Genomic DNA, 20,304 nt, shown 5'->3' with positions numbered 1-20,304 from the left:
TCACTACACCTTCATCCCAAAATCTCCATCCCATAATCCCACAGAGAAACAACTCTGTCCTTGGACACCTTGGGAAGGCATCTGCAGTGGAAAGGATAAGAGAGAGGCATTGGTTGGGATGCAGCAGAACTTTAATGAGTCAAAAGAGGGAAACAAGGACACTGTGAGTGGAGATCCTGGTGCAGGGAGCACCAAAGGCAGAAAGGAGTCGGCATCCCCAGTGCGGTGCCATCTTGTGTGTCCCTGGGCCCTTCCCCAGGGCCATCGCCAGCAGCTTTAGCAGGGGAGGCACCTCCTGCCGCAGAAGCGGCCGCCCAAGCCAGAGAGGCCCAAGCCAGAGAGGCCAAAGCCCCCGGAGTTGATGGGCACTCCCTCGGAGCTGAGGATGCTGCCAACGGCAGCAGAGGTGGAGGAGCCCACGGCGGTGTTCTGTGGGAAGGAGCTGAGGATGGGTCCAGGCAGGGTCACCACCACGGGGGAGGGCTGGATGACAACGTTTGAGTCCTGGCACTGCCTGACACAGGGCTCATTGCAGCTGTTGGCCAGCGGGGTCGGGCCGCAGGGCTGGCAGGGCAGGCACGGGCTGTAGCAGGACATGTCTGGATGGTAGAGCTTCACCTGGAGACAGGGCAGGGGCAAGCAGAGCAGGGACATGGGTTAGCAGCAGCCTGAAGCCCACCACAAAGGAGCCACGCAACAAGATGGAGTCATGAGCCAGTGGCTGCGTAAGGAGTCCCACTGCCTTCAGCTTCCCCTCAGTGCAAAAGAGCCCTGCCAAGAGCAGCCAAATCAAGCAAGGTCACCACCCAGACCATTGCTCAGCCAAGACCCAACCTAACTCCATGCCGCAACTACTACCATGTTTCCTGTCCTGTGACAAGCTGCTTCAACTCCAGTGTAGGACGAAGGAGCAGGTTTATGCTGAGAAATCCCAAAGGAGGATCAGGAGATACAGGAGAACAACGAGAATGAGAAAGAGTTTCATACTCACCTTGTTCTGAAGGAGGTGGAGGCGAGAGCAGTGGATGATTGAGTGAGGAGAAGTTCCCCTTTTATACTGCTCCTGCACCGCCCCTGGCCCTCAGTCACTGCACACGGGCAGTAATTTTCCAGCAGACTCACCTCCAAAGCAAACCATTCACCTAATGGCACAGGTTGGGGGTTGTTTTCCATCTGATTTCCTCATTTCTGATGTGTTGCTCTGCCATGCCGGTGCTACTGATGTGCCTGCAGATGGCTTTGGTAGGGACCCCAGATATTGTCACAAGAGGGGAAAGCGGCCAAACAGATGGACACAGGCAGGAGAGGACTGCACTGGTGGCACAGCACGTTCCTGTCCAGAAGGTTGAAAACAGCCTCACCAGATCTCTCCAGACCCATGCCTCTTACTTGCACACACACCTCCACCACTTGGAGTATATCTTCTGCTACTGTTGATGTGCTCCTGACAGGAAATATTTGGGCCTCTCATCTTGATACTTGAAAGGATCTTCTGTGACATAATGGTCATTCCAGAAATGAGGAAGCGAAATGGCTGCGTTGATGGAAACCAAACCGCAGCCTGTGCCATTAGGCGTATGTTTTGCTTTGGAGGTGAGTCTGCTGGAAAATTAGTGCCTGTGTGCAGTGACCGTGGGCCTGTGGCAGTGCAGGAACGGTATAAAAGCAGTAACTTCTCCTCACTCTCTCATCCACTGCTCTCGCCTCCATCTCCTTGCAAGCAAGGTGAGATTGAAGCCTTTTCTTTTCTTCCACCTCCTTTTCCTCTTCTGCTTTTCTTAGCATAGACTTGCCTTTTGTCCTGTGCTGGGTCAAGGGGCTACAAATAATGAGAGAGGGAAGGGAGCAGAAGGTCTATAATGCAGATAGGCTGGGGCTGGCTGTAGTGAGCGATGGCTACACTGGGGGCTCCCTGTAATTCAGTGTTCTTGACGGAGCATTTGTTGGCTGAGGGGAAGCTGAAATCCATGGATTTCCCTACAACACCTCCAGCTGTTTCAACCTTCATTTGTCTTGCGGTGAGAGGCTGCTGCTAACCCATGTCCCTGCTCTGCTTGCCCCTGCCCTGTCTCCAGGTGAAGCTCTACCATCCAGACATGTCCTGCTACAGCCCGTGCATGCCCTGCCAGCCCTGCGGCCCGACCCCGCTGGCCAACAGCTGCAATGAGCCCTGTGTCAGGCAGTGCCAGGACTCCACCGTTGTCATCCAGCCCTCCCCCGTGGTGGTGACCCTGCCCGGACCCATCCTCAGCTCCTTCCCACAGAACACCGCCGTGGGCTCCTCCACCTCTGCTGCCGTTGGCAGCATCCTCAGCTCCGAGGGAGTGCCCATCAACTCCGGGGGCTTTGGCCTCTCTGGCTTGGGCCTCTCTGGCTTGGGCGGCCGCTTCTGCGGCAGGAGGTGCCTCCCCTGCTAAAGCTGCTGGCGATGGCCCTGGGGAAGGGCCCAGGGACACACAAGATGTCTCCGCACTGGGGATGCCGACTCCTTTCTGCCTTTGGTGCTCCCTGCACCAGGATCTCCACTCACAGTGTCCTTGTTTCCCTCTTTTGACTCATTAAAGTTCTGCTGCATCCCAACCCATGACTTTCTCTCATCCTTTTTCATACAGATGCTCTCCCCAAATGCTCAGGGATAGAGCTGTTGCTCAGGGGTGGTTCTGGGAGGGGAGAATTGTGTAGTGATTTGTAATAGAATTGTGCAGGATCTACCTGCATGGAGTTGGCCTCTATTGTCCCTCCTACTGGTTCTTTGTAGCTGTCCCTGGAATGGTGGTGATAACACAAAAATGTTTTGGCTTTTGCTGGGCAGAGCTTGCACGGCACCAATGCTGTCTCTCTGACTGCATCTCCAAAATTATGGTAGGCTGGGGTGGGCAAGAGGCTGGGAGGGGAGAAAGGCAGGACTGATGCCCAGACTGATCAAAGGGATTTTCCATACCATATGACATCATGGTTAGCAGTAAATGGTAAAAGGAAGGAGGAGGTTTGGGGCATTGGGTCATTCACAGAATGGTTGAAGCTGGAAGGAACCACCAGAGGTCATCTGGTCCAACCTCCTTCTCTGTAACCAAGCCTCCTAAACCAAGGGAAAGACTTCCTTTCTGCAGACCTTCTCTCTGGTCTTCTGGCTCAGGGATTCCTGAAAGTTGCCTTTGATGTTGAAGACTGAAGAAAAGGCAGCATTCAGAATCTCTGCCTTCTTTGTGTCCTCTGTCACCAGGGTCCCTCCTCCAGTCTGTGGTGTGCCCACATTTTCCTCTTATTACTGATCTGTTTGAAGAAGCCCTTCCTGTTGTCCTTAATATCCTCAGCTAGATGGAATTCCAAATGGGCCTTGGCTTTCTGCATCGCATTTCTGCATACCCTGACAACATCCAAATTGGCCTGTCCCTGCTTCCACCTCCTCTGTATCTCCTGCTTGGGCTTCACTTCCTTATTAAGGATTTTGTCTTCTGAAGCAACCAGGAGTTGCCCTGGCACTGGTGCTCCAACTGTGCTATTGAGCTGTCTAGTGGAGAAGATGAGGGAATACAGCTCCTCTCCCCATCCAAGACTGATGTGGCTCATTTTGTTGTGCAGGATCCTGAGGTCCTTGTTCACTCTTCTGTGAGGTTTTTACAAATACTAATGAACTGCTGGCTTAACGTGGGTTTGTGGGAACTGCTGTCATGCTGGCTTAAGAGGTGACAACTTCTGGCTGTGGTGACAGTGAAATGTGCCCTGAGGTGGCCAGTCCCTGGGTGGCTGCTGCTTGCAAGCCAGCTGCTTTTAGCACTCTATTGGCCTTGCTTGTACTTGACCTGTGTCTATGGAGCCACAAGTCCTTAGCATGAGAGGGCCATGATTAAAACAGGGACTCAAATGACCTCTGGAGATGTCAAGATTCAGCCAGGGATCCCAACAACATCTAAGAACATGGTAGCTGAGGCAGAGACCCAAACCACAGGTGAGGACACGATGGTTGGGACAGGCACCCAAACACTACCTGCAGTGATTGTTCTGGTACTGAAAAAGAAATAGTGGACAATGAAGTGAATGGGTCCTTCTCATTGATTAGTAAAGAAGTGAGGAGGAAGGCAGCCCTTCAGCAAAGGAATGGGAGGACGAAGTGAGACAAGTAACTGGAGTGACAGAAAGTACAGAGTCGAATCATAGTATTATAAATCATAGAATCATAGAATAGCTAGAGTAGGAAAGGACCTTAAGATCATCACGTTCCAACCCCCCTGCCATGGGCAGGACACCTTGCTCTAAACCATATCACCCAAGGCCTCGTCCAACCTGGCCTTGAACACTGCCAGGGATGGAGCATTCACATTATCGAATCATAGAAAAGTTTGGGGAAGAAGCTCATCCAGTTCTGCCATCGAGTCCCAGCCATGGGCAGGGACACCTTTCACTAGACCAGGTTGCTCCAAGCCCCATTCAAGCTGGATTTGATTGCACCCATTCCTTGACCTCAAGAGAGCTTCAAGACGCGGAAACATCACAGCCACCAGCCTGGTGAGCAGGTTACTGCATGGCAACTCTGATGTTTGGAGAGTGGAGCCAACAGTCAGGAACTGGTAGGTAAGGAAGCGAAACAGCTGGGATCCCTCACTAGGAACCCAGGAATTGAGAGTGGACTTGGAAAAGAAGCTGTGAATTGCAGTCTCTGGAGGTGTGTGCTGTCAAGTGTGAGGGCAAGATATCTGTTCAAGATCTTGTGATTTAGCAAGGAAGGTGAACCAAGGCTTAGAGAGGCATAAAGTACCTGAGAGGATTAGTTGTGATGGAAGTCATCTGATGAGAAGGAGGTCTCCTAAGGACCAGAGAGTGCCCTGTGCACAAGGGCCATGTGAAAAGGGTTGTCCAGAATGAAACAGTGCTGTATTCTAACAGTTTGGTAGCAATGTATTGCCTGCATTTGGATACACCAGTGGTGAAGAGAGCATCTTCCTGTCTGAAATTCTGAAGACAATGCCTCTCCCTCCTCTCAGTGTAGCTGCAGTTTGGTTACCCCATCACGGGGGGCAAAACAAAAGAAGCGATTGAGAAACGCTGAAGAATAATTCTGATTATTTTGCAAGGTATATTTGCCATGAAATCAAGCAAGGTCAAAGCTGCACAGGAAATGCATTTCTTGGGATCTTGGCATCTGCGTGAAAAAGGATGACAGAAAGTCATGGGTTGGGATGCAGCAGAACTTTAATGAGTCAAAAGAGGGAAACAAGGACACTGTGAGTGGAGATCCTGGTGCAGGGAGCACCAAAGGCAGAAAGGAGTCGGCATCCCCAGTGCGGAGACATCTTGTGTGTCCCTGGGCCCTTCCCCAGGGCCATCGCCAGCAGCTTTAGCAGGGGGGGCACCTCCTGCCGCAGAAGCGGCCGCCCAAGCCAGAGAGGCCCAAGCCAGAGAGGCCAAAGCCCCCGGAGTTGATGGGCACTCCCTCGGAGCTGAGGATGCTGCCAACGGCAGCAGAGGTGGAGGAGCCCACGGCGGTGTTCTGTGGGAAGGAGCTGAGGATGGGTCCGGGCAGGGTCACCACCACGGGGGAGGGCTGGATGAAGACATTGGAGTCCTGGCACTGCCTGACACAGGGCTCATTGCAGCTGTTGGCCAGCGGGGTCGGGCCGCAGGGCTGGCAGGGCACGCACGGGCTGTAGCAGGACATGTCTGGATGGTAGAGCTTCACCTGGAGACAGGGCAGGGGCAAGCAGAGCAGGGACATGGGTTAGCAGCAGACTCTTACTCCATCATGACAGAGACATGCCACAAGCCAGGTACAAGAGCTGGAGACGTTGTATGGACACCCATGGACTTCTCCTTCCCCTCAGTCCGAAAGACCCTGCCATGAGCAGCTAAGCCCAGGAAGTCCTTCCATGCCCATAGGTGAGGGAATACATAACCAAGCCCCAGCCTATCTGTATGTCACACTTGCTGCCCCATTCCGTTTCCCATATCAAGCAGTTCCAAGACCAAGGAGAGGTCATAGGAGCAGGAATGAGCTGAGATACCCTGGAGGAAAACAAGAAGGAGAAGCAGAAATGGTTTCATACTCACCTTGTCCTCAAGGAGATGGAGGCGAGAGCAGTGGATGTGAGAGTGAGGAGAAGTCCTGCCTTTATACTGCTCCTGCACAGCCCCAGGCCCACAGTCACTGCACACGGGCAGTAATTTTCCAGCAGACTCACCTTCAAAGCAAAACACCCACCTGATGGCACTGGTTGGGGTTTGGTTTCCATCAATGCTGCCATTTCATTTCCTCATTGCTCACATGCCTCCTTTGCGATGCGCTCTGCTTTCATGTGCTGCCATGACATTGCAGTGGATATCGCAGGGAACACCTTGTTTTGTAGTGTGAAGTGCCCTCAAGTGGTGAGTGTGGATGTTCCGTGCAGGAAGGGGATGCTGGCTTAGGACAGTGAAATGGAGTTTCCCACTCCCTTTCCAAGAAGAGGTTTCAGCTGTCTTCTTGTTGATGCCCTTTGCCTTGCGGAGAGCATCTGCCCGGTTTTCTGAATAAGCAGGTTTAGGAAACCTGAGTTTGAGGTTTCAGAACCCAAAACCCACCTGGCACTGAACCAGCAACGAGGTCTTCTTTCAGGCAGCTCAGTAGCCATAGGGAGCCTTGGGAAAGACTGAATGGAGCAGATCCACTGGGGACAGGGGATACAGGAAAGGTGAAGGTACTCCGGGGGTCCTTGTCCTTGGTCTTTAGTGGACAGTTTTACTGTCAAGGGACAAGCAAATGTTGTTAATCTCATCTAACCAATGTTTTTGACACTGTTAGTCGTTGAAGACCTACTGATGAAATACAAGCTGGGGAAGAGGGCAGTACAGGGGATTGAAATCTGGCATGTCTGATGCTCTCCAAGGGTTGTGATGAGTGGCACAAAGCCCCTCCTGTTTGCCACTGACTCCTGGTGCTCTGCAGGGGCCCAGACTGATGCCAATAGTGTTTAACCCCTTCACGCAAAGTCCAGTACACTCCACAGAGGCAAAGAAAGGGTTGCAGAAAACATCTCCCTCTGTCTAGGACTCATCACTCAGTCTGGGGCAATACATATTCTCCAGCCAATAGGGCTCCATCACTCCTCCCTTCCCACGCCCCAAAGGCCTCCTCAGTGTGGAACACAACCCAGCACCACTGGGGAGGCAAGAAAATCTCTTCCAAGTGCCCAAGTACTGAGGGCGGCAGAGCCCCCCAGTGCCACGTGCCTGGGGATGCTCAAGGAGGAGAAGTGCTCAGAACACCTCTGAGTACGAAACCAGCTCTCAAAGCACATCAAGGAGCGATGCACTTCCCTGCCCTGCAGCCCTGGAGGCAGCTGGGACGCATCCCAGGAGGGCAGGGGAATGCCTTCCGTAGGCAAGCTTCCTGGGATAGGCTCTCCCTACCCGTGGCGAGTCACACTCTAATTCTGGCCTGGAGTGTGTCAGCCTTCGGTGTGAGGACAAGCCAGGAGTGCAGCCCACGTCCACACAGGGCTCAATTCCCCTGTGGCCAGGGCAGCTCCATCCACAACCCAGGAAATACAGCTCCCAGTGGCCATTGCCTTCAGCATGACCTTGCCACAGCTTGGGGGACTCACAGGACATCAGCATCTTCTGGTAAAGTGTCTCCTGCTAGAGAGGGTCCCAAGAGAGCAGCCAAAGTCCATGGTGATGTGAGGGAAGTGGGAGGAATGAGACACTGTGCTAGGGACAAACGCACCCCTACAGTAGTGAGAAGGGGCCCAACTCCACACCATTTGGTGAGGAATCAGGGGTTTTGGGTGCCCATGGCTCTTGGTGGGAACATCCCCTTCCTGGAGAGGAGGTTGTACACAACCTCACCAGACTTCCCCGCATCCATGTTCTCCATCTGCATAGAACCCAGCAGCACTTGGGGGCATATCTTCTACCTCTGCTGACGTGTCGCTGTCTGGGAATGCTTTGGCCTCTCATTACAGCACTTGAAAGGATCCTCCATGGCCTGGTGGTCATGTCAGAAACGAGGAAATTAAATGGCAGAAACCAAACCCCAACCAGTGCCATTAGACGGGTGTTTTGCTTTGGAGGTGACTCTGCTGGAAAATTAGTGCCTGTGCGCAGTGACTGTGGGCCTGGGGCAGTGCAGGAGCAGTATAAAAGCAGGAGCTTCTCCTCACTCTCTCATCCACTGCTCTCGCCTCCATCTCCTTGAGGACAAGGTGAGTATGAAGCTCTTATCCTCTTGCTTATTTCTTCCTTCTCTCCCTCATCTGGGTCATCTCAGCACAGACCTGCCTCCTTGTCCTATGGCATCTTGAGGCTGCCTTCCATGGGAGAGGGAAGGGTGAGGAATGTGCAGCATGAACAGATGTTGGAGCTTGGGTGAGGTGTCTCCTGGGCTGTGGGGCTGGAGATCTCCCTGAGCTTGGATGCTCTTGGTGGACGTCTTTTGGGCTAAGGGAAAAGGTCTGTCATGTTGTGGGGTGAGAGTCTGCTCCTAACCCATGTCCCTGCTCTGCTTGCCCCTGCCCTGTCTCCAGGTGAAGCTCTACCATCCAGACATGTCCTGCTACAGCCCGTGCGTGCCCTGCCAGCCCTGCGGCCCGACCCCGCTGGCCAACAGCTGCAATGAGCCCTGTGTCAGGCAGTGCCAGGACTCAAACGTTGTCATCCAGCCCTCCCCCGTGGTGGTGACCCTGCCCGGACCCATCCTCAGCTCCTTCCCCCAGAACACCGCCGTGGGCTCCTCCACCTCTGCTGCTGTTGGCAGCATCCTCAGCTCCGAGGGAGTGCCCATCAACTCCGGGGGCTTTGGCCTCTCTGGCTTGGGCCTCTCTGGCTTGGGCGGCCGCTTCTGTGGCAGGAGGTGCCCCCCCTGCTAAAGCTGCTGGCGATGGCCCTGGGGAAGGGCCCAGGAACCCAGAAGATGGCACCGCACTGGGACGGGGCCTTGGGTTGTTGCTTCCATAGCAGCTGAGCAACCCCAGCACCCCAAGCATGGCCCATGCTGCTTTTCACCTCTGCCACTGTCTCCTTTCCCTTCTATGTTCTTGTTCTCTTGTGCTCACCTGGGCTGGGAGCCCCACAAAGGCAGCCTAGGGAGGACCTGCTGGCCCTGCTCCCTCTGTGGGGAGGAGATGGGCACCTGGTGGGACCCACCACAGCCATGGGGCACAGTCTCCTTTCTGCCCCTGGTGCTCCCTGCACTCGGGCTTCCACTGAGACTGTCCTGTTTTCCTCATTTGACTCATTAAAGTTCTGCTACATCCCAGGCCGTAACTGTGTCATCCTTTCCCCTGCAGATGCTCTGCCAAGATGCCACGGGAGAGCAAAGTGCACGGGGAGCACCACTGTGTTCCTTTAATGCAGCAGGATAACTTGGTCTCTGCACCTTTCCATGACATGAAATACTCTGTGTCTTGTGGGTTGGGTGGCCATTTCCCATGGAGGCTGCATTCCAGGATCCCTTTTACTCTGCATGAGTGCTCTATGTGTGAAGAAATCCTCCTTTAGGTGTTGTAGGAAAAAGTCCTCTGCAGAGATCAAAACACTTTTGACCCAGGACTGGAGGGCCTTTTACCAAGTTGTTTCATCCCTTTGAACCCTGCAGTGAGACCAAGTTAAAATAGCCCTGCTTAGCCTACAGTGAGTGTGTCCCTGTCCTGGAGAGAGGAAATCTCCATTAGTGGATGGATAGCTCAACGTAGTAAAACACCCTCAGGCACATGCGGGATGTGGACAGGGGAGACCTGGACAGGCTGGAGAGTTGGGTGGGGAATAGCTTGATGAAATATAACAAGGGAAAGTGTAGAGTCCTGCATCTGGGCAGGAACAACCCCAGGTTCCAGTATAGATTGGGGAACGACCTGTTAGAGAGCAGTGTAGGGGAGAGAGACCTGGGGGTCCTAGTGGACGACAGGGTGACCATGAGCCGACACTGTGCCCTTGTGGCCAAGAAGGCCAATGGCATCCTGGGTTGTATTAGAAGGGGGGTGGTTAGTAGGTCGAGAGAGGTTCTCCTTCCCCTCTACTCTGCCCTGGTGAGACCGCATCTGGAATATTGTTGTCTAGTTTCTCAGTTTAAGAAGGACAGGGACCTGCTGGAGAGAGTCCAGCACAGGAAGATGATTAAGGGAGTGGAGCATCTCCCTTATGAGGAAAGACTGAGGGAGCTGGGTCTCTATAGTTTGGAGAAGAGGAGATTGAGGGGTGACCTTATTAGTGTATATAAATATATAAAGGGGGAGTGTCACGAGGATGGAGCCAGGCTCTTCTCAGTGGCAAACAATGATAGGACAAGGGGCAATGGGTACAAACTGGAACACAAGAGGTTCCACTTGAACTTGAGAAGAAACTTCTTCTCAGTGAGGGTGACAGAACACTGGACCAGGCTGCCCAGGGAGGTTGTGGAGTCTGCTTCTCTGGAGACATTCAAAACCCGCCTGGACACGTTCCTGTGTAACCTTATCTAGGTGTTCCTGCTCCGGCAGGGGGATTGGACTGGATGAGCTTTTGAGGTCCCTTCCGATCTAGCGTACTGTGATACGGTGATACTGTGGTCCATGGGGAGATTCCTACCACAAGAGGACGCATCACTGAAGATTTCCTTTCTAGCACGGGTGCTCGGGATGGGCTCAGCCTCCAAGCAGCACTTAGTAGCCAGCCAGTTCCCCGTTCCACGCCTGCAGACATGGTCAAACACAGCCTCTGCCGCCGGTACCGCGTTCCGGGGCTATGTCGGGGCTGGGGATGCGCAGAGCCCGCACCAGTGAGCGGCGGCCGGGATCGGGTCCCGGCGCCGCGGGGCTGCTGCAGGAGCCGGGTCCGCAACGGGGGCGAGGGTTCAGGGGCTGCGGCTGCCCCGGCAGGCACCGCCGGTCCCGGCCTCCCGCATGATGCGGGGGTGAGCCCCCGGGGCACGGGGCCGGTCCCTGGGTCAGGCTCCAGCCGGCAGGACCCAGACCCTGCTCTGGGCACTGAAGCGCAGCTCTTGCAGGAGCCTGGCTCCCAGCACACGCACACAAAAAGGATGCCTGGTCTCTGTTCTAACCCCCCCAAATGCAGCATAGGGCTCTTCTTGGGAGCCCCCAAATGGGCTGAGGGAGCCTGGTGCCCAGCACCCGAAATGCAGCACTCAGTTTCTGAGCCCTTTGATGGGCCACATCCGCCTGTTCCAGGCTCCAAAATGTAGCATTTAATCTCTGCTGCTCAGCTCTAACAGCAACCCCCTCAGCTCATTTCTCAGCCCCCCCAAAACACAGCATTAAGTCTCATACTGTGCCCCAAAATGCAGGACCTTGTCGCCATTTCTGAGCCCAAAATCTGGCCAAACGAGCCTGGTTTGGAGCACTCCAAACCCAGCACTTAGTGTTGGGGTTTTTGTGAGCCCTAAAACTGGCTGAGTCACCCCAGGTTCACACTCCAAGCAGCAATCAGTCTCTGTTTCTCAGCCCCAAACCTGGCTCACAGATCACAGGAATTCATCTCTATTTCTGAGACCTAAAAGTGCCCATAGGAGCCTTGTTTTGAGCCCCCAAACAGAGTGTTTTGTGGTAGCCCTAAAGCCGGCCAACGAGTCAAGTGTCAGGCCCCACAGACTCAGGACTTGGTCTCTGTGAGCCTCAGAACTGGCCAAGGGAGTGTGGTTTTGAGCCCCCGAAGTGCAGGACTTGGCTCCTGGTGTTGAGCAGCCAAAAGCAGGACTTGGTCTGTTTCTGAGCCCCAGCATCAGCCCAGGAGATCACCTCCTGTCAGGACTTCCACACACGGGACTTCGTTTCTCAGCTCTGAACCTGGATTTTGAGCAGCCCAAACTGACCCCATGAGCCGAGTTCCAGACTTCAGCACAGGGGGCTTGGTCTCCATTTAAGAGCCCCAAATCTGGCTTTAGTGACCCCCGTTTCGAGCCCTGAAACCGCAGGACTTGGTCTCTGCTTCTGAACCCGAAACGGCCCCAGGAGCCGGTTTCCAGACTCCAGGGCTCAGAGCCCAGTTCCAGGCCGGGCTCGCCTCACTGCGAGCGGAGCCCCACGCTCCCGGAGAGCCCCAGGGCCGGTGTCCAGTCCCGCAGGGCTCGGCTGTCTCGGGGAGCGGCTCCACCCCGGCAGCCACGTCCGGGACCGCGGGGCTCGTCCCGGTACCGCAGCACCGACCGGGGCCGGTCCCCGCTCTCGGGCCCGGCTCTACGGAGCCGCAGCGCCCGCTGGGGCCCCAAGGTGCTTTCGAAGGGGACCGGGGACCGGCCCAGGCGACAGCGGCACTGCCCCAGCAGCAGAGCCCCTTGTATGGACATCGCCCCGCCCCTCGCCCACTCCTTATATGGACATCGCCCCGCCCCACGGGTCCCGCCCCCTCCTTTTATAGACCTCTCCGCCCTCCGCTCCTTTTATAGCTGCAACGTCACCACCCTCGCCCCGCCCTCTAATTTCACAGCCAGCCGAGGCAGCCCCAGGTCCTACCGCCCGCCCGCCCGCTCGCTCATCCCCGCAGCCGCCGTCACCGTCCCCGGGGTCCCCTCTCTCCTCTCCCTTCCTTCCCTTTCTTCCCTTCCCGTTTGACCACGGCTGTGGCTCTCGGGAGCGGCTTCTCCCCGGGACCTTACACCCCGACCTGTAACTACTCCTTGCATAGGGGCTGCAGTCTGAAAAGGGGTGATCCCGGAGGTCCCCGGGGGTTTGGTGTCTCTGCTGCTCAGCAGGAAGAAGGGGGAAGTGGGGACAGATGCAGTTTGGGTGCTGGAAGCTGTCTCTGCTGTTTCCCCAACCTGATTTAGGGGTGATGGGAGCTCTGACCCCGGTGGCATTACAAGCCAGTTGCCAGTAGGCTTTGCCTTAACAGGAGAGCTCCTAGGAGGAGGCTTCAGGGCTTCACGTGGAGCTCCAAGCATGCAGAAAGCTGGTGCCTAAGCTTAAATCCCTTCCTTCTGCTCCCATCCCGTGTCAGGGCTTTCCTGTCTCTCTGCTGGTGTGCCGTTGGAAAGCAGGGTTCATCCTCCCTGAGCCTAGGGCTAAGCTGTGCTCTGGCACCGGCAGATCTCCCCCCTGCAGCAAAACCCAGCCTGGCTCCTGCTGAAGCTGGAGGAGAAGCTCCCGAACACGGAGCACACAAGGCAGCGTTGGGCTGCAGCATGAAGGCGCATCTGCAGGCTGAGGCTGCCTGCGCAGGGCAGCGAGAGCCAAAGGGAAGGAGGCCATCCAAAAGCAATGCTGGGTTTGATGGGAAAGGAGGTGCACAGAGGTTTCCACATCCGTACGGACAGCAAGGTATGGAGGAGGAGAGGAGTCACCTGGGAATGGGGTGGACAGGAAGGGTAGGCTGAAGATATGGCCCAATCTTGGACTGAATATGAGAATAATGAGAGGAATGGGAGGGTGAAGCAATAGGAATTGCAACAGCCGTGGTGGAAGTAACCCCTGGAACCTTCTCTGGGTCACGCTGGATGAGCCGGGGCACCCCTCAGCAGGGGGAGCATCCCATAGCCAGGAGCACGAAGGCACCTTCTTGTACCCTCAAGGGGTAGGGAGAGGCTGAGGATGGAAAAGGCAGCCACGAGCATGGGGTGGAATGGAGCAGGAGTGATGCACAGTGGTTTTGCTGGAGGTAGGTTGTGTCAGATGAGGGCAGGGCTGCTGGGTTTGACCCAGGGGATGTGATGCTTCTCTCCAGTGAGGTATAATGGGACTGTTTGCCCCAGAGCTGTGATGGGGTTGTGATAGGGAGGCACGAATGGAGCACTCTGCTCACAGGCTCCTGCTCAGAGGCAAACTGATGGGTTGGGACAACAGCATAAGCACATCCTGGCAGGGTTAGGATGTGGAAGAGCCTGGCTGGGAGATGCTGCTGATGGCTGAGAGCAGGCCAGAGTTAGCTCTGCTATAACAAAACCAAGACCAGAGCTTCTGTAGCTCAACCTAGCGTTGGCCTGGATCCTGTGTGCTCAGCACGAGAGCAGCAGAGCAGAGGAGAGGCTGATTACAGCCTGCTCATGCTCATTATAGCTCTGTAAACACCTAACGCAATGCAGCCCCTGGCTGCCAACTGGGGCAGCCTCTGGCATCTCCTTCAGGCCAGGTTAGGAGCAGGGGGTGATAGGGCTCAGACCCCTGTGGCATTGCTTAGGCCTTGGGAGGGGAACAGTGAGGGGGCCTGCAGCCCAGTTTGGGGGGAGCAGAGATGGAGCGTGCTGGCACCAGTGCCTGCTGCAGACCGGGGCAGGGAGCAGCAGGGGGATGTCTAACAATAATCCGATGATTGGGGATTAGCCATGATGCTGACAGGGATGTGTGACAAGCGTGGACCAGAACCAGCTCCTGCTGTCCCTGTGAGCTGCGTTCCTCCTTTCCCAGGGTTGGGTTCCCTGTGGCTGGGAGAGCTGCCCAAAGCATGGGCATGTTTGTGGGCAACAGATCTGACTGCATCAAGCCATAGCATCATGAAAATCAACCAGGTTAGAAAAGCTCTTTAAGCTCATCCAGTGCAACCCTTATCCCAGCAGTGCCAAGGCCACCCCTAACCCATGGCACTGAGGCCTCGTCTCCATGCTGTGTGAACACTTGCAGGGACGGTGCCTGCAGCCCTGCCCTGGGCAGCCTGTTCCAATGCCTGAGCACCCTCTGGGGCAGGAATTGTTCCTCAGCTCCATCTAAACCTGCCCTGGTGCAGCTTGAGGCCGGTTCCTCTTGTCCCATCCCTTGTTGCTTGGGAGCAGAGCTCAGCCCCTCCTGGCTCCATCCTCCTGTCAGGCACCTGTAGGCAGCCATCAGGTTCCCCCTGAGCCTTCTCTTCTCTAGACTGAACCCCTCAGGTCCCTCAGCCATTCCCCATCACTCTTCTGCTCCAGGCCCTGCACCAACGCAATTGCCTTCCTCTGGACCTGTTCCAGCACCTCTGCAATGGCTTGTAACAGCCCAGGAAGGCATTTCCCAGCAGTGACTCCTCAGGTGACCCAGGGTCCCCGGCATTGACTCACCACCACTCTCCACCCTTGGTGGGGTTGCCTGCCTCCCATCTAAGCCAGTCCATCCTCAAGCCTCTGCACAGGGTGAGATACAGGCAGCACCTTGCCCTGGACCAGCCCCAAACGCCCACATGCTCCTCTGCTGATAGACCTGATTCATCCTCCATTCATGCTCCTTGGCATCCCCTGCGCCATTCGCCCTGCTCCTGGGCTGAGCTCCTCAGCATCCTCCTGCTGGGGCAGCGTGATGGAGGTGGTCCTGCTCCATGGGCTGCTGCTCCTCCTGCCCTTGGCAGCACTGCTGCTCTACCGGTACAATGCCACCTTCCACTACTTCTGCAAGGTGGCCTTCTTCAACTGCTGGATCACGGCCATGGCCACCCTCCTGGCCCCCTACGCAGCTCTTCGGGGACGCTCTGTGGAGAACATGAAGTGAGTATGGCATGGGGATGTGTGTCTGTTGTAGAGGAGGCTGGGTGGAGGAGCTCGTGTGGGTTTGTGGACACATGCTGTCTCCTGCCCCAGCCGTCCTGACTGAGTCCTGGGGCCACATCAAGGGCTGTGCTCCAGGTGGCAGTGACGTGTGCATCTGCATCTTCTGGTGTGGTGAATTGTTGCTGGCTATCCCAAGGGAGGGATAAACCATGATGGAGGTGGCCAGCTGGGTCAGGATTAATGGTACCTGGAGGATGACATAGCATAAAAGAGATCGTTCTTGGGCATCACTATATTGGGGTCACCAGCTGAGTGGATTACAAGGGGGGGGGTTGTCCAAGGTTGGAGGTACCATCATTAGCAGGATGGAAATGTACCCCCATCACCATCTCCCTGCCCAGCGGGAACCCCAGGAACTGTGCTTTGGCAGAGAGATTTGGGGATGTCTGCGCGCCATCAGCTGTGGGGCATGGCACAGTCCTGGCCCAGCTCTGCTCCAGGGTGGTGGCAGCCCAGATAACATCGCTGTGCAACACGAGGGGAAGGTCCGATTGCTTTCAAGGGTGTTGCAATCTTGACACTGGATTCCTGGGCATGATAAAGGTACCAGGAGGGATTCCATTATCAGGGTGAAAGATGCCCAAGCTTGTGGCATCGCTGGGCTCAAGCCATCGTGTGCTGGTGCCAATGGATTCCGGGCCCTGGGCAGAGGTTTGATACAGAAATGCTGTGCACACACGGCTGCATCCAGAGGTGCTCCGAGCTCTGGCGCAAATGCTTCCGGCTCAGTGGAAATCCCTGGGTGACTCAGTGTGACTCACGCTGCCTTATCTTGTCCCACCAACACCTCAGAGCCAACCTCCATGGGAGCATCACGCCCAGCTTCATCTCCACCTCAGGCTCCAAATCCCAAAGCCTCCGGCTTGGAGCACGTTCCTGTCATTACTCCTGGCTTTGGGGCATTGCCATAAGTGTTTTGCCTCTCTGCAGACACGGGGATCTCTGAGCCTGCATCTCCCAAGGGATAGGTGTTCTGCTGATACAATGGACCCTCTGAACATCATGTCTCCCTCTTCCTATGTGCCTACCTCTCCCCTCCCAGGCTTCTTCTCATCCCTCCCTGGTACTGAGTTCCTGCCCCTGTGGGCTCCCTGGGAGCAGTCGCTGCCAGATGTGTGGCTCTTGGCATGGATGCTCTTCACGCCATGGGTTAGAGAGCACCCCATTTCAATGCCAAAAGCGTGCCAGCTCTTTTACCTCCACTGTGGGTGCTGCAATCCCCGTTGCTTCATCCTCCTTCCGTTCCTTTCGTTACTCTCATAGTGAGTGTCACCCTTCATCAGCTCTGCCATCCGGTCCAACCCTCTCTGGATGGGGACACCGCACTTCCTTGTTCCTCCTTCCATCTGCACAGATGCAAGGTCCATCTCTTCCCGATGCTGCAGGTCCAGTGAAGCTGTTCTCTGTGATTTCCTTTGCAGAATGAAGCACAGTTGGTTTCCCCTTCCCTGCTTTCTTCCCCCTCCACCTGCAGCACAAAGCTTGGTGCCCACGGTGCTGCCCTTTGGCTGCTCTGCTGGGACAGTCCATGGAGACATCCACATCCCTGTAAAACCATCTAGACTGTTCCTCTGCATGTCCACCTTCATACAATCCTGGAATCAACCGGGTTGGAAAACACCTTTAGGGTCATCAAGTGCAGTCGTTCCCCAGTGCTGCCAAGGCCACCCCTAACCCATGGCACTGAGGCCTCGTCTCCACGCCGTGTGAACACTTGCAGGGACGGTGCCTGCAGCCCTGCCCTGGGCAGCCTGTTCCAATGCCTGAGCACCCTCTGGGGCAGGAATTGTTCCTCAGCTCCATCTAAATCTGCCCTGGTGCAGCTTGAGGCCAGTTCCTCTTCTATTCAGACCTCATCCACCTACACTCAGTCCCCCTTGGTTGCTATCCAGCTCCTCTGGCTCTATGTATTTGCAGTGCTGGTGTCTGGGTTTCCAGCTGTACACTGGGTGAGCCTCAGGGTGAAGCTTACCTGGGCAAAGACTGTAGTCCTCACTGGGATGTGATGGTTTGCACCTTGGCTGCAGGCAGACATCTCATCCCATCCCATCCCTTCTCTTCTTGCTTTCCTATCATCCCTGAGCATCAGAAACTCTGTTCTTCTCCCTTATGTTGGCTGCTCTTCCTTATCAGAAGCTCCAATGAAGACTTTCTACTACTGACAGCAGCTGGTCTCTCCTTGGGGGTGGCTATAGAACCATAGAATAGTTAGGGTTGGAAAGGACCTTAAGATCACCCAGTTCCAAACCCCTGCCATGGACAGGGACACCTCACACTAAACCATGTTACAAGGTTAGCTCTGAGCTATGCAGGCTATAAATGTGCTTAGAAAAGCAAAGACTGAATACAGACTGACACAGTCTGTGCTCATTCATACCACATCTAGCCTGGCCCATCTTGTGCTTTGCACCCTGCATGGGAAAGCTTCACAGCCCCACTCTGTGTGATCTGCTCCCAATGTGTGTTCCTCTTGCCCTAGGATCCTGCGTGCTGCAGTCCTGCCCCTCAAACACCTGTATGGCATCAAGATGCAGGTGCGGGGCTTGGAGCACCTGAACACCGAGGAGCCCTACGTGATAGTTTCCAACCACCAAGCTGCCCTTGACCTCATGGGTACGTGCAAGGGAGACTGGGGGCTCAGCACTTGCATAGGCAGCTTTTGGGGTGCTGCATGGGTGGACCAGGCTCACCCTCTGGGGTCCCAGAGAGGCCAGGACCAGGGTTTGTACAGGGCAGTGTGGTAGGCATAAGCCAGAAGAGGTGGTGGGACAGGAGCTCGGGGCTATGGGTGTGCTACAGGGAGAGGGTTGGGTCAATGGAGGATGATCCAGGTCACTACAGACACAGGGCTGCTTGGTGCTGGGTGCCACTGGGCATGGACTGATCCTTTCCTCTCCCATCCATCCTCCAGGCATGGTGGAGGTCATCCCTGAAGGCTGTGTGCCCATTGCCAAGAAGGAGCTCCTATACATGGGCACGGTGGGGTGGGCCTGCTGGCTCAGTGGCATCATCTTCATCGACCGCTATAAAAGGGAAGAAGCCATCAACGTCATCTCCCAGACAGCCAGGACCATGCGGCGTGAAAAGGTGATGGAGCAAGGGGGGAGCTGGGGAGCAAGCACCAGTGGGGCAAGTGGGTTGCCAGGGTGACTGGGTTGGGTCCATGCTCACGTCTCCCCCTGCCCTATGCAGCTCCGAGTGTGGGTTTTCCCTGAAGGCACCAGGAACCAGGACAAATCCATGCTGCCCTTCAAGCGTGGGGCTTTCCACTTGGCTGTGCAGGCTCAGGTAAGGCCAACGTTCCCCTCCGCCTGCCCTTGATGGAGCGGGGGAACGTGCACCCTGGGGCAGTGGGATGGGGACATGAGGGTCTCCTGGGTTCTGCAGTCCCCAGGGACAGTCACCCTGTGAGGGCACAGGGACCTGCTGAAGCGTGGGCCATGTCAGGAGCTGGAGGGGGTCTGTGTGATGGATACCCCTCATACTCCATGTCCTACAGGTTCCCATTTTCCCCATCGTGTTCTCCCCGTACCGGGACTTCTTCAGCTCCAAGGAAAAGAAATTCACCTCTGGTGAGTGATGGACAAGAAGCCCCATTGCTGGAATGGTCAGGGCTGGTTGTAGGGATGAGGGATGTGCGGCTTGGAGGCCTCTGTGGAACATTGAGGCTGCTGGGGAGACCTCCTTCCCGGTAGGTTCATCTAACAGCATCCCTGGTGTTCTTCTCTGTCCAGGGACGTGCACCATCCAAATCCTGCCCAGGGTGGAAACCCAGGGCCTGAGCTCCATGGATGTCCCCAGACTGACCGACACTGTCCGCCAGGCCATGGTTGATGCTTTCGCTGAGATGTCTACGAGCTGCTGCGGGGACCAGAGTGCTGAGCATCCTCAGCGCCAGCACTGTACTGGGGCTGCGGCTGGGGCTGGCAGGGGGACAGGCAGCCCCCAGTGTGAGGAGAACACAACTGGGACCAGTAATTAGGCACATGGATCAACCCCCTTGGGGCCGCAAGAGAGGTGGCAGAGCCAGAGGCTGGGCCACGCTGTCCCCTTGTCCCCTGTGGATGTGTCCACCAGACCTGCCACTCCCCCAGCAGCCTGGAGCGAGGGGAAGCAGAGCAGTGCAGCACGGGGACAGGGCAGCACCCCAAAACCAGTGCAAGGTGACCCTAAACCCACTTGCTGTGATTGTGCATCCCCTCCCCAGGGCACTGCCTGCCTCCCTCCAGCTTGGTGCTGTGTCTGGTCCTGGGTAACAAGACATGTCTGCCTGGATGGCTCCTGCCCGCACACTGGGAAGGTGACAGAGATGTGCCAGGCAGGGCTGGGGCTTCACTGCGCTGTTTTCCACCCCTGATGCTGTGACTCTCAGTGGGGCTCACCCATGTGCTCATTGGGTTCCTTCTTCCAGAGGCTACTGCAAACTGGAGATGCTGCTCCGATGCAGCAAGCTCTGAGGAGGGGTCCAGGGCACAGAGCCTGGCCTGGGGAGGAGCAGCAGGTCCAGGGGACGTTGTCACGATGCTGAACTATGAGACAAGGGTGTGAGATTAAACAGTCCATACCTGGTGCTGTGTGTGCACTGCATCCTGCCTGCGCCTCGGGTGCTGAGGGGAGTGTGGGGAGGGGGATCCGTCTCCTTATGGCCATGGGGGGTGTCTGCATCACTGCACATGAAGCATCTCTATGGACACCACAGCTTCTCTGAGGGCTGGAGCAGCTCTGCTCTGGAGCCAGGCTGAGAGAGCTGGGCTGGGGCAGCCTGGAGAAGAGAAGGCTCCTGAAGGGGAGACCTTAGAGCAGCTCCAGTGCCTAAAGGGGCTGCAGGAAACCTGGAGAGGGGCTTGGGACAAGGGATGTAGGGACAGGGCAAGGGGAATGGCTTGAACCTGCCC

General features: G+C 56.0%; 5 protein-coding genes across 5 annotated transcripts; 3 read left to right on the top strand and 2 right to left on the bottom strand.

Moving 5' to 3' along the window:
• Positions 1 to 113: 113 nt before the first annotated feature.
• On the bottom strand, positions 114 to 961 carry LOC133220639 (feather keratin 1-like). Its single transcript, XM_061368890.1, has one exon. The coding sequence runs from the start codon at positions 652 to 654 to the stop codon at positions 277 to 279; it is 378 nt and encodes a 125-aa protein (XP_061224874.1). The 5' UTR covers positions 655 to 961; the 3' UTR covers positions 114 to 276.
• A 1,068-nt stretch (positions 962 to 2,029) lies between these two features.
• Positions 2,030 to 2,580, top strand: LOC133220638 (feather keratin 1-like). The gene has a single exon (XM_061368889.1). It carries the CDS (start codon positions 2,040 to 2,042, stop codon positions 2,415 to 2,417), a length of 378 nt encoding a protein of 125 aa, XP_061224873.1. The 5' UTR covers positions 2,030 to 2,039; the 3' UTR covers positions 2,418 to 2,580.
• A 2,614-nt stretch (positions 2,581 to 5,194) lies between these two features.
• Positions 5,195 to 6,435, bottom strand: LOC133220637 (feather beta keratin-like). Its single transcript, XM_061368888.1, has 2 exons — positions 6,177 to 6,435; positions 5,195 to 5,677 (listed from the first exon to the last, which is right to left on the bottom strand). Exons 1-2 carry the CDS (start codon positions 6,237 to 6,239, stop codon positions 5,336 to 5,338), a joined length of 405 nt encoding a protein of 134 aa, XP_061224872.1. The 5' UTR covers positions 6,240 to 6,435; the 3' UTR covers positions 5,195 to 5,335.
• A 1,788-nt stretch (positions 6,436 to 8,223) lies between these two features.
• Positions 8,224 to 8,910, top strand: LOC133220636 (feather keratin 1-like). The gene has a single exon (XM_061368887.1). It carries the CDS (start codon positions 8,463 to 8,465, stop codon positions 8,838 to 8,840), a length of 378 nt encoding a protein of 125 aa, XP_061224871.1. The 5' UTR covers positions 8,224 to 8,462; the 3' UTR covers positions 8,841 to 8,910.
• Positions 8,911 to 14,817: 5,907 nt separating this feature from the next.
• AGPAT1 (1-acylglycerol-3-phosphate O-acyltransferase 1) lies at positions 14,818 to 19,978 on the top strand. Its single transcript, XM_061368886.1, has 6 exons — positions 14,818 to 15,346; positions 17,889 to 18,022; positions 18,321 to 18,496; positions 18,602 to 18,697; positions 18,909 to 18,981; positions 19,144 to 19,978. Exons 1-6 carry the CDS (start codon positions 15,084 to 15,086, stop codon positions 19,389 to 19,391), a joined length of 990 nt encoding a protein of 329 aa, XP_061224870.1. The 5' UTR covers positions 14,818 to 15,083; the 3' UTR covers positions 19,392 to 19,978.
• The last annotated feature ends 326 nt before the right edge of the window (positions 19,979 to 20,304 follow it).

Source organism: Neopsephotus bourkii, unplaced genomic scaffold (assembly GCF_033783945.1).
Source record: "Neopsephotus bourkii isolate Nb327-2 ecotype Australia unplaced genomic scaffold, CSIRO-AGI_Nbou_v1 NB_1462, whole genome shotgun sequence".
In the NCBI taxonomy this organism is placed as follows: Eukaryota; Metazoa; Chordata; class Aves; order Psittaciformes; family Psittacidae; genus Neopsephotus; species Neopsephotus bourkii.
The sequence above is the reverse complement of the archived record's forward strand: the minus strand, read 5'-3'. Positions and strand labels throughout refer to the sequence as shown.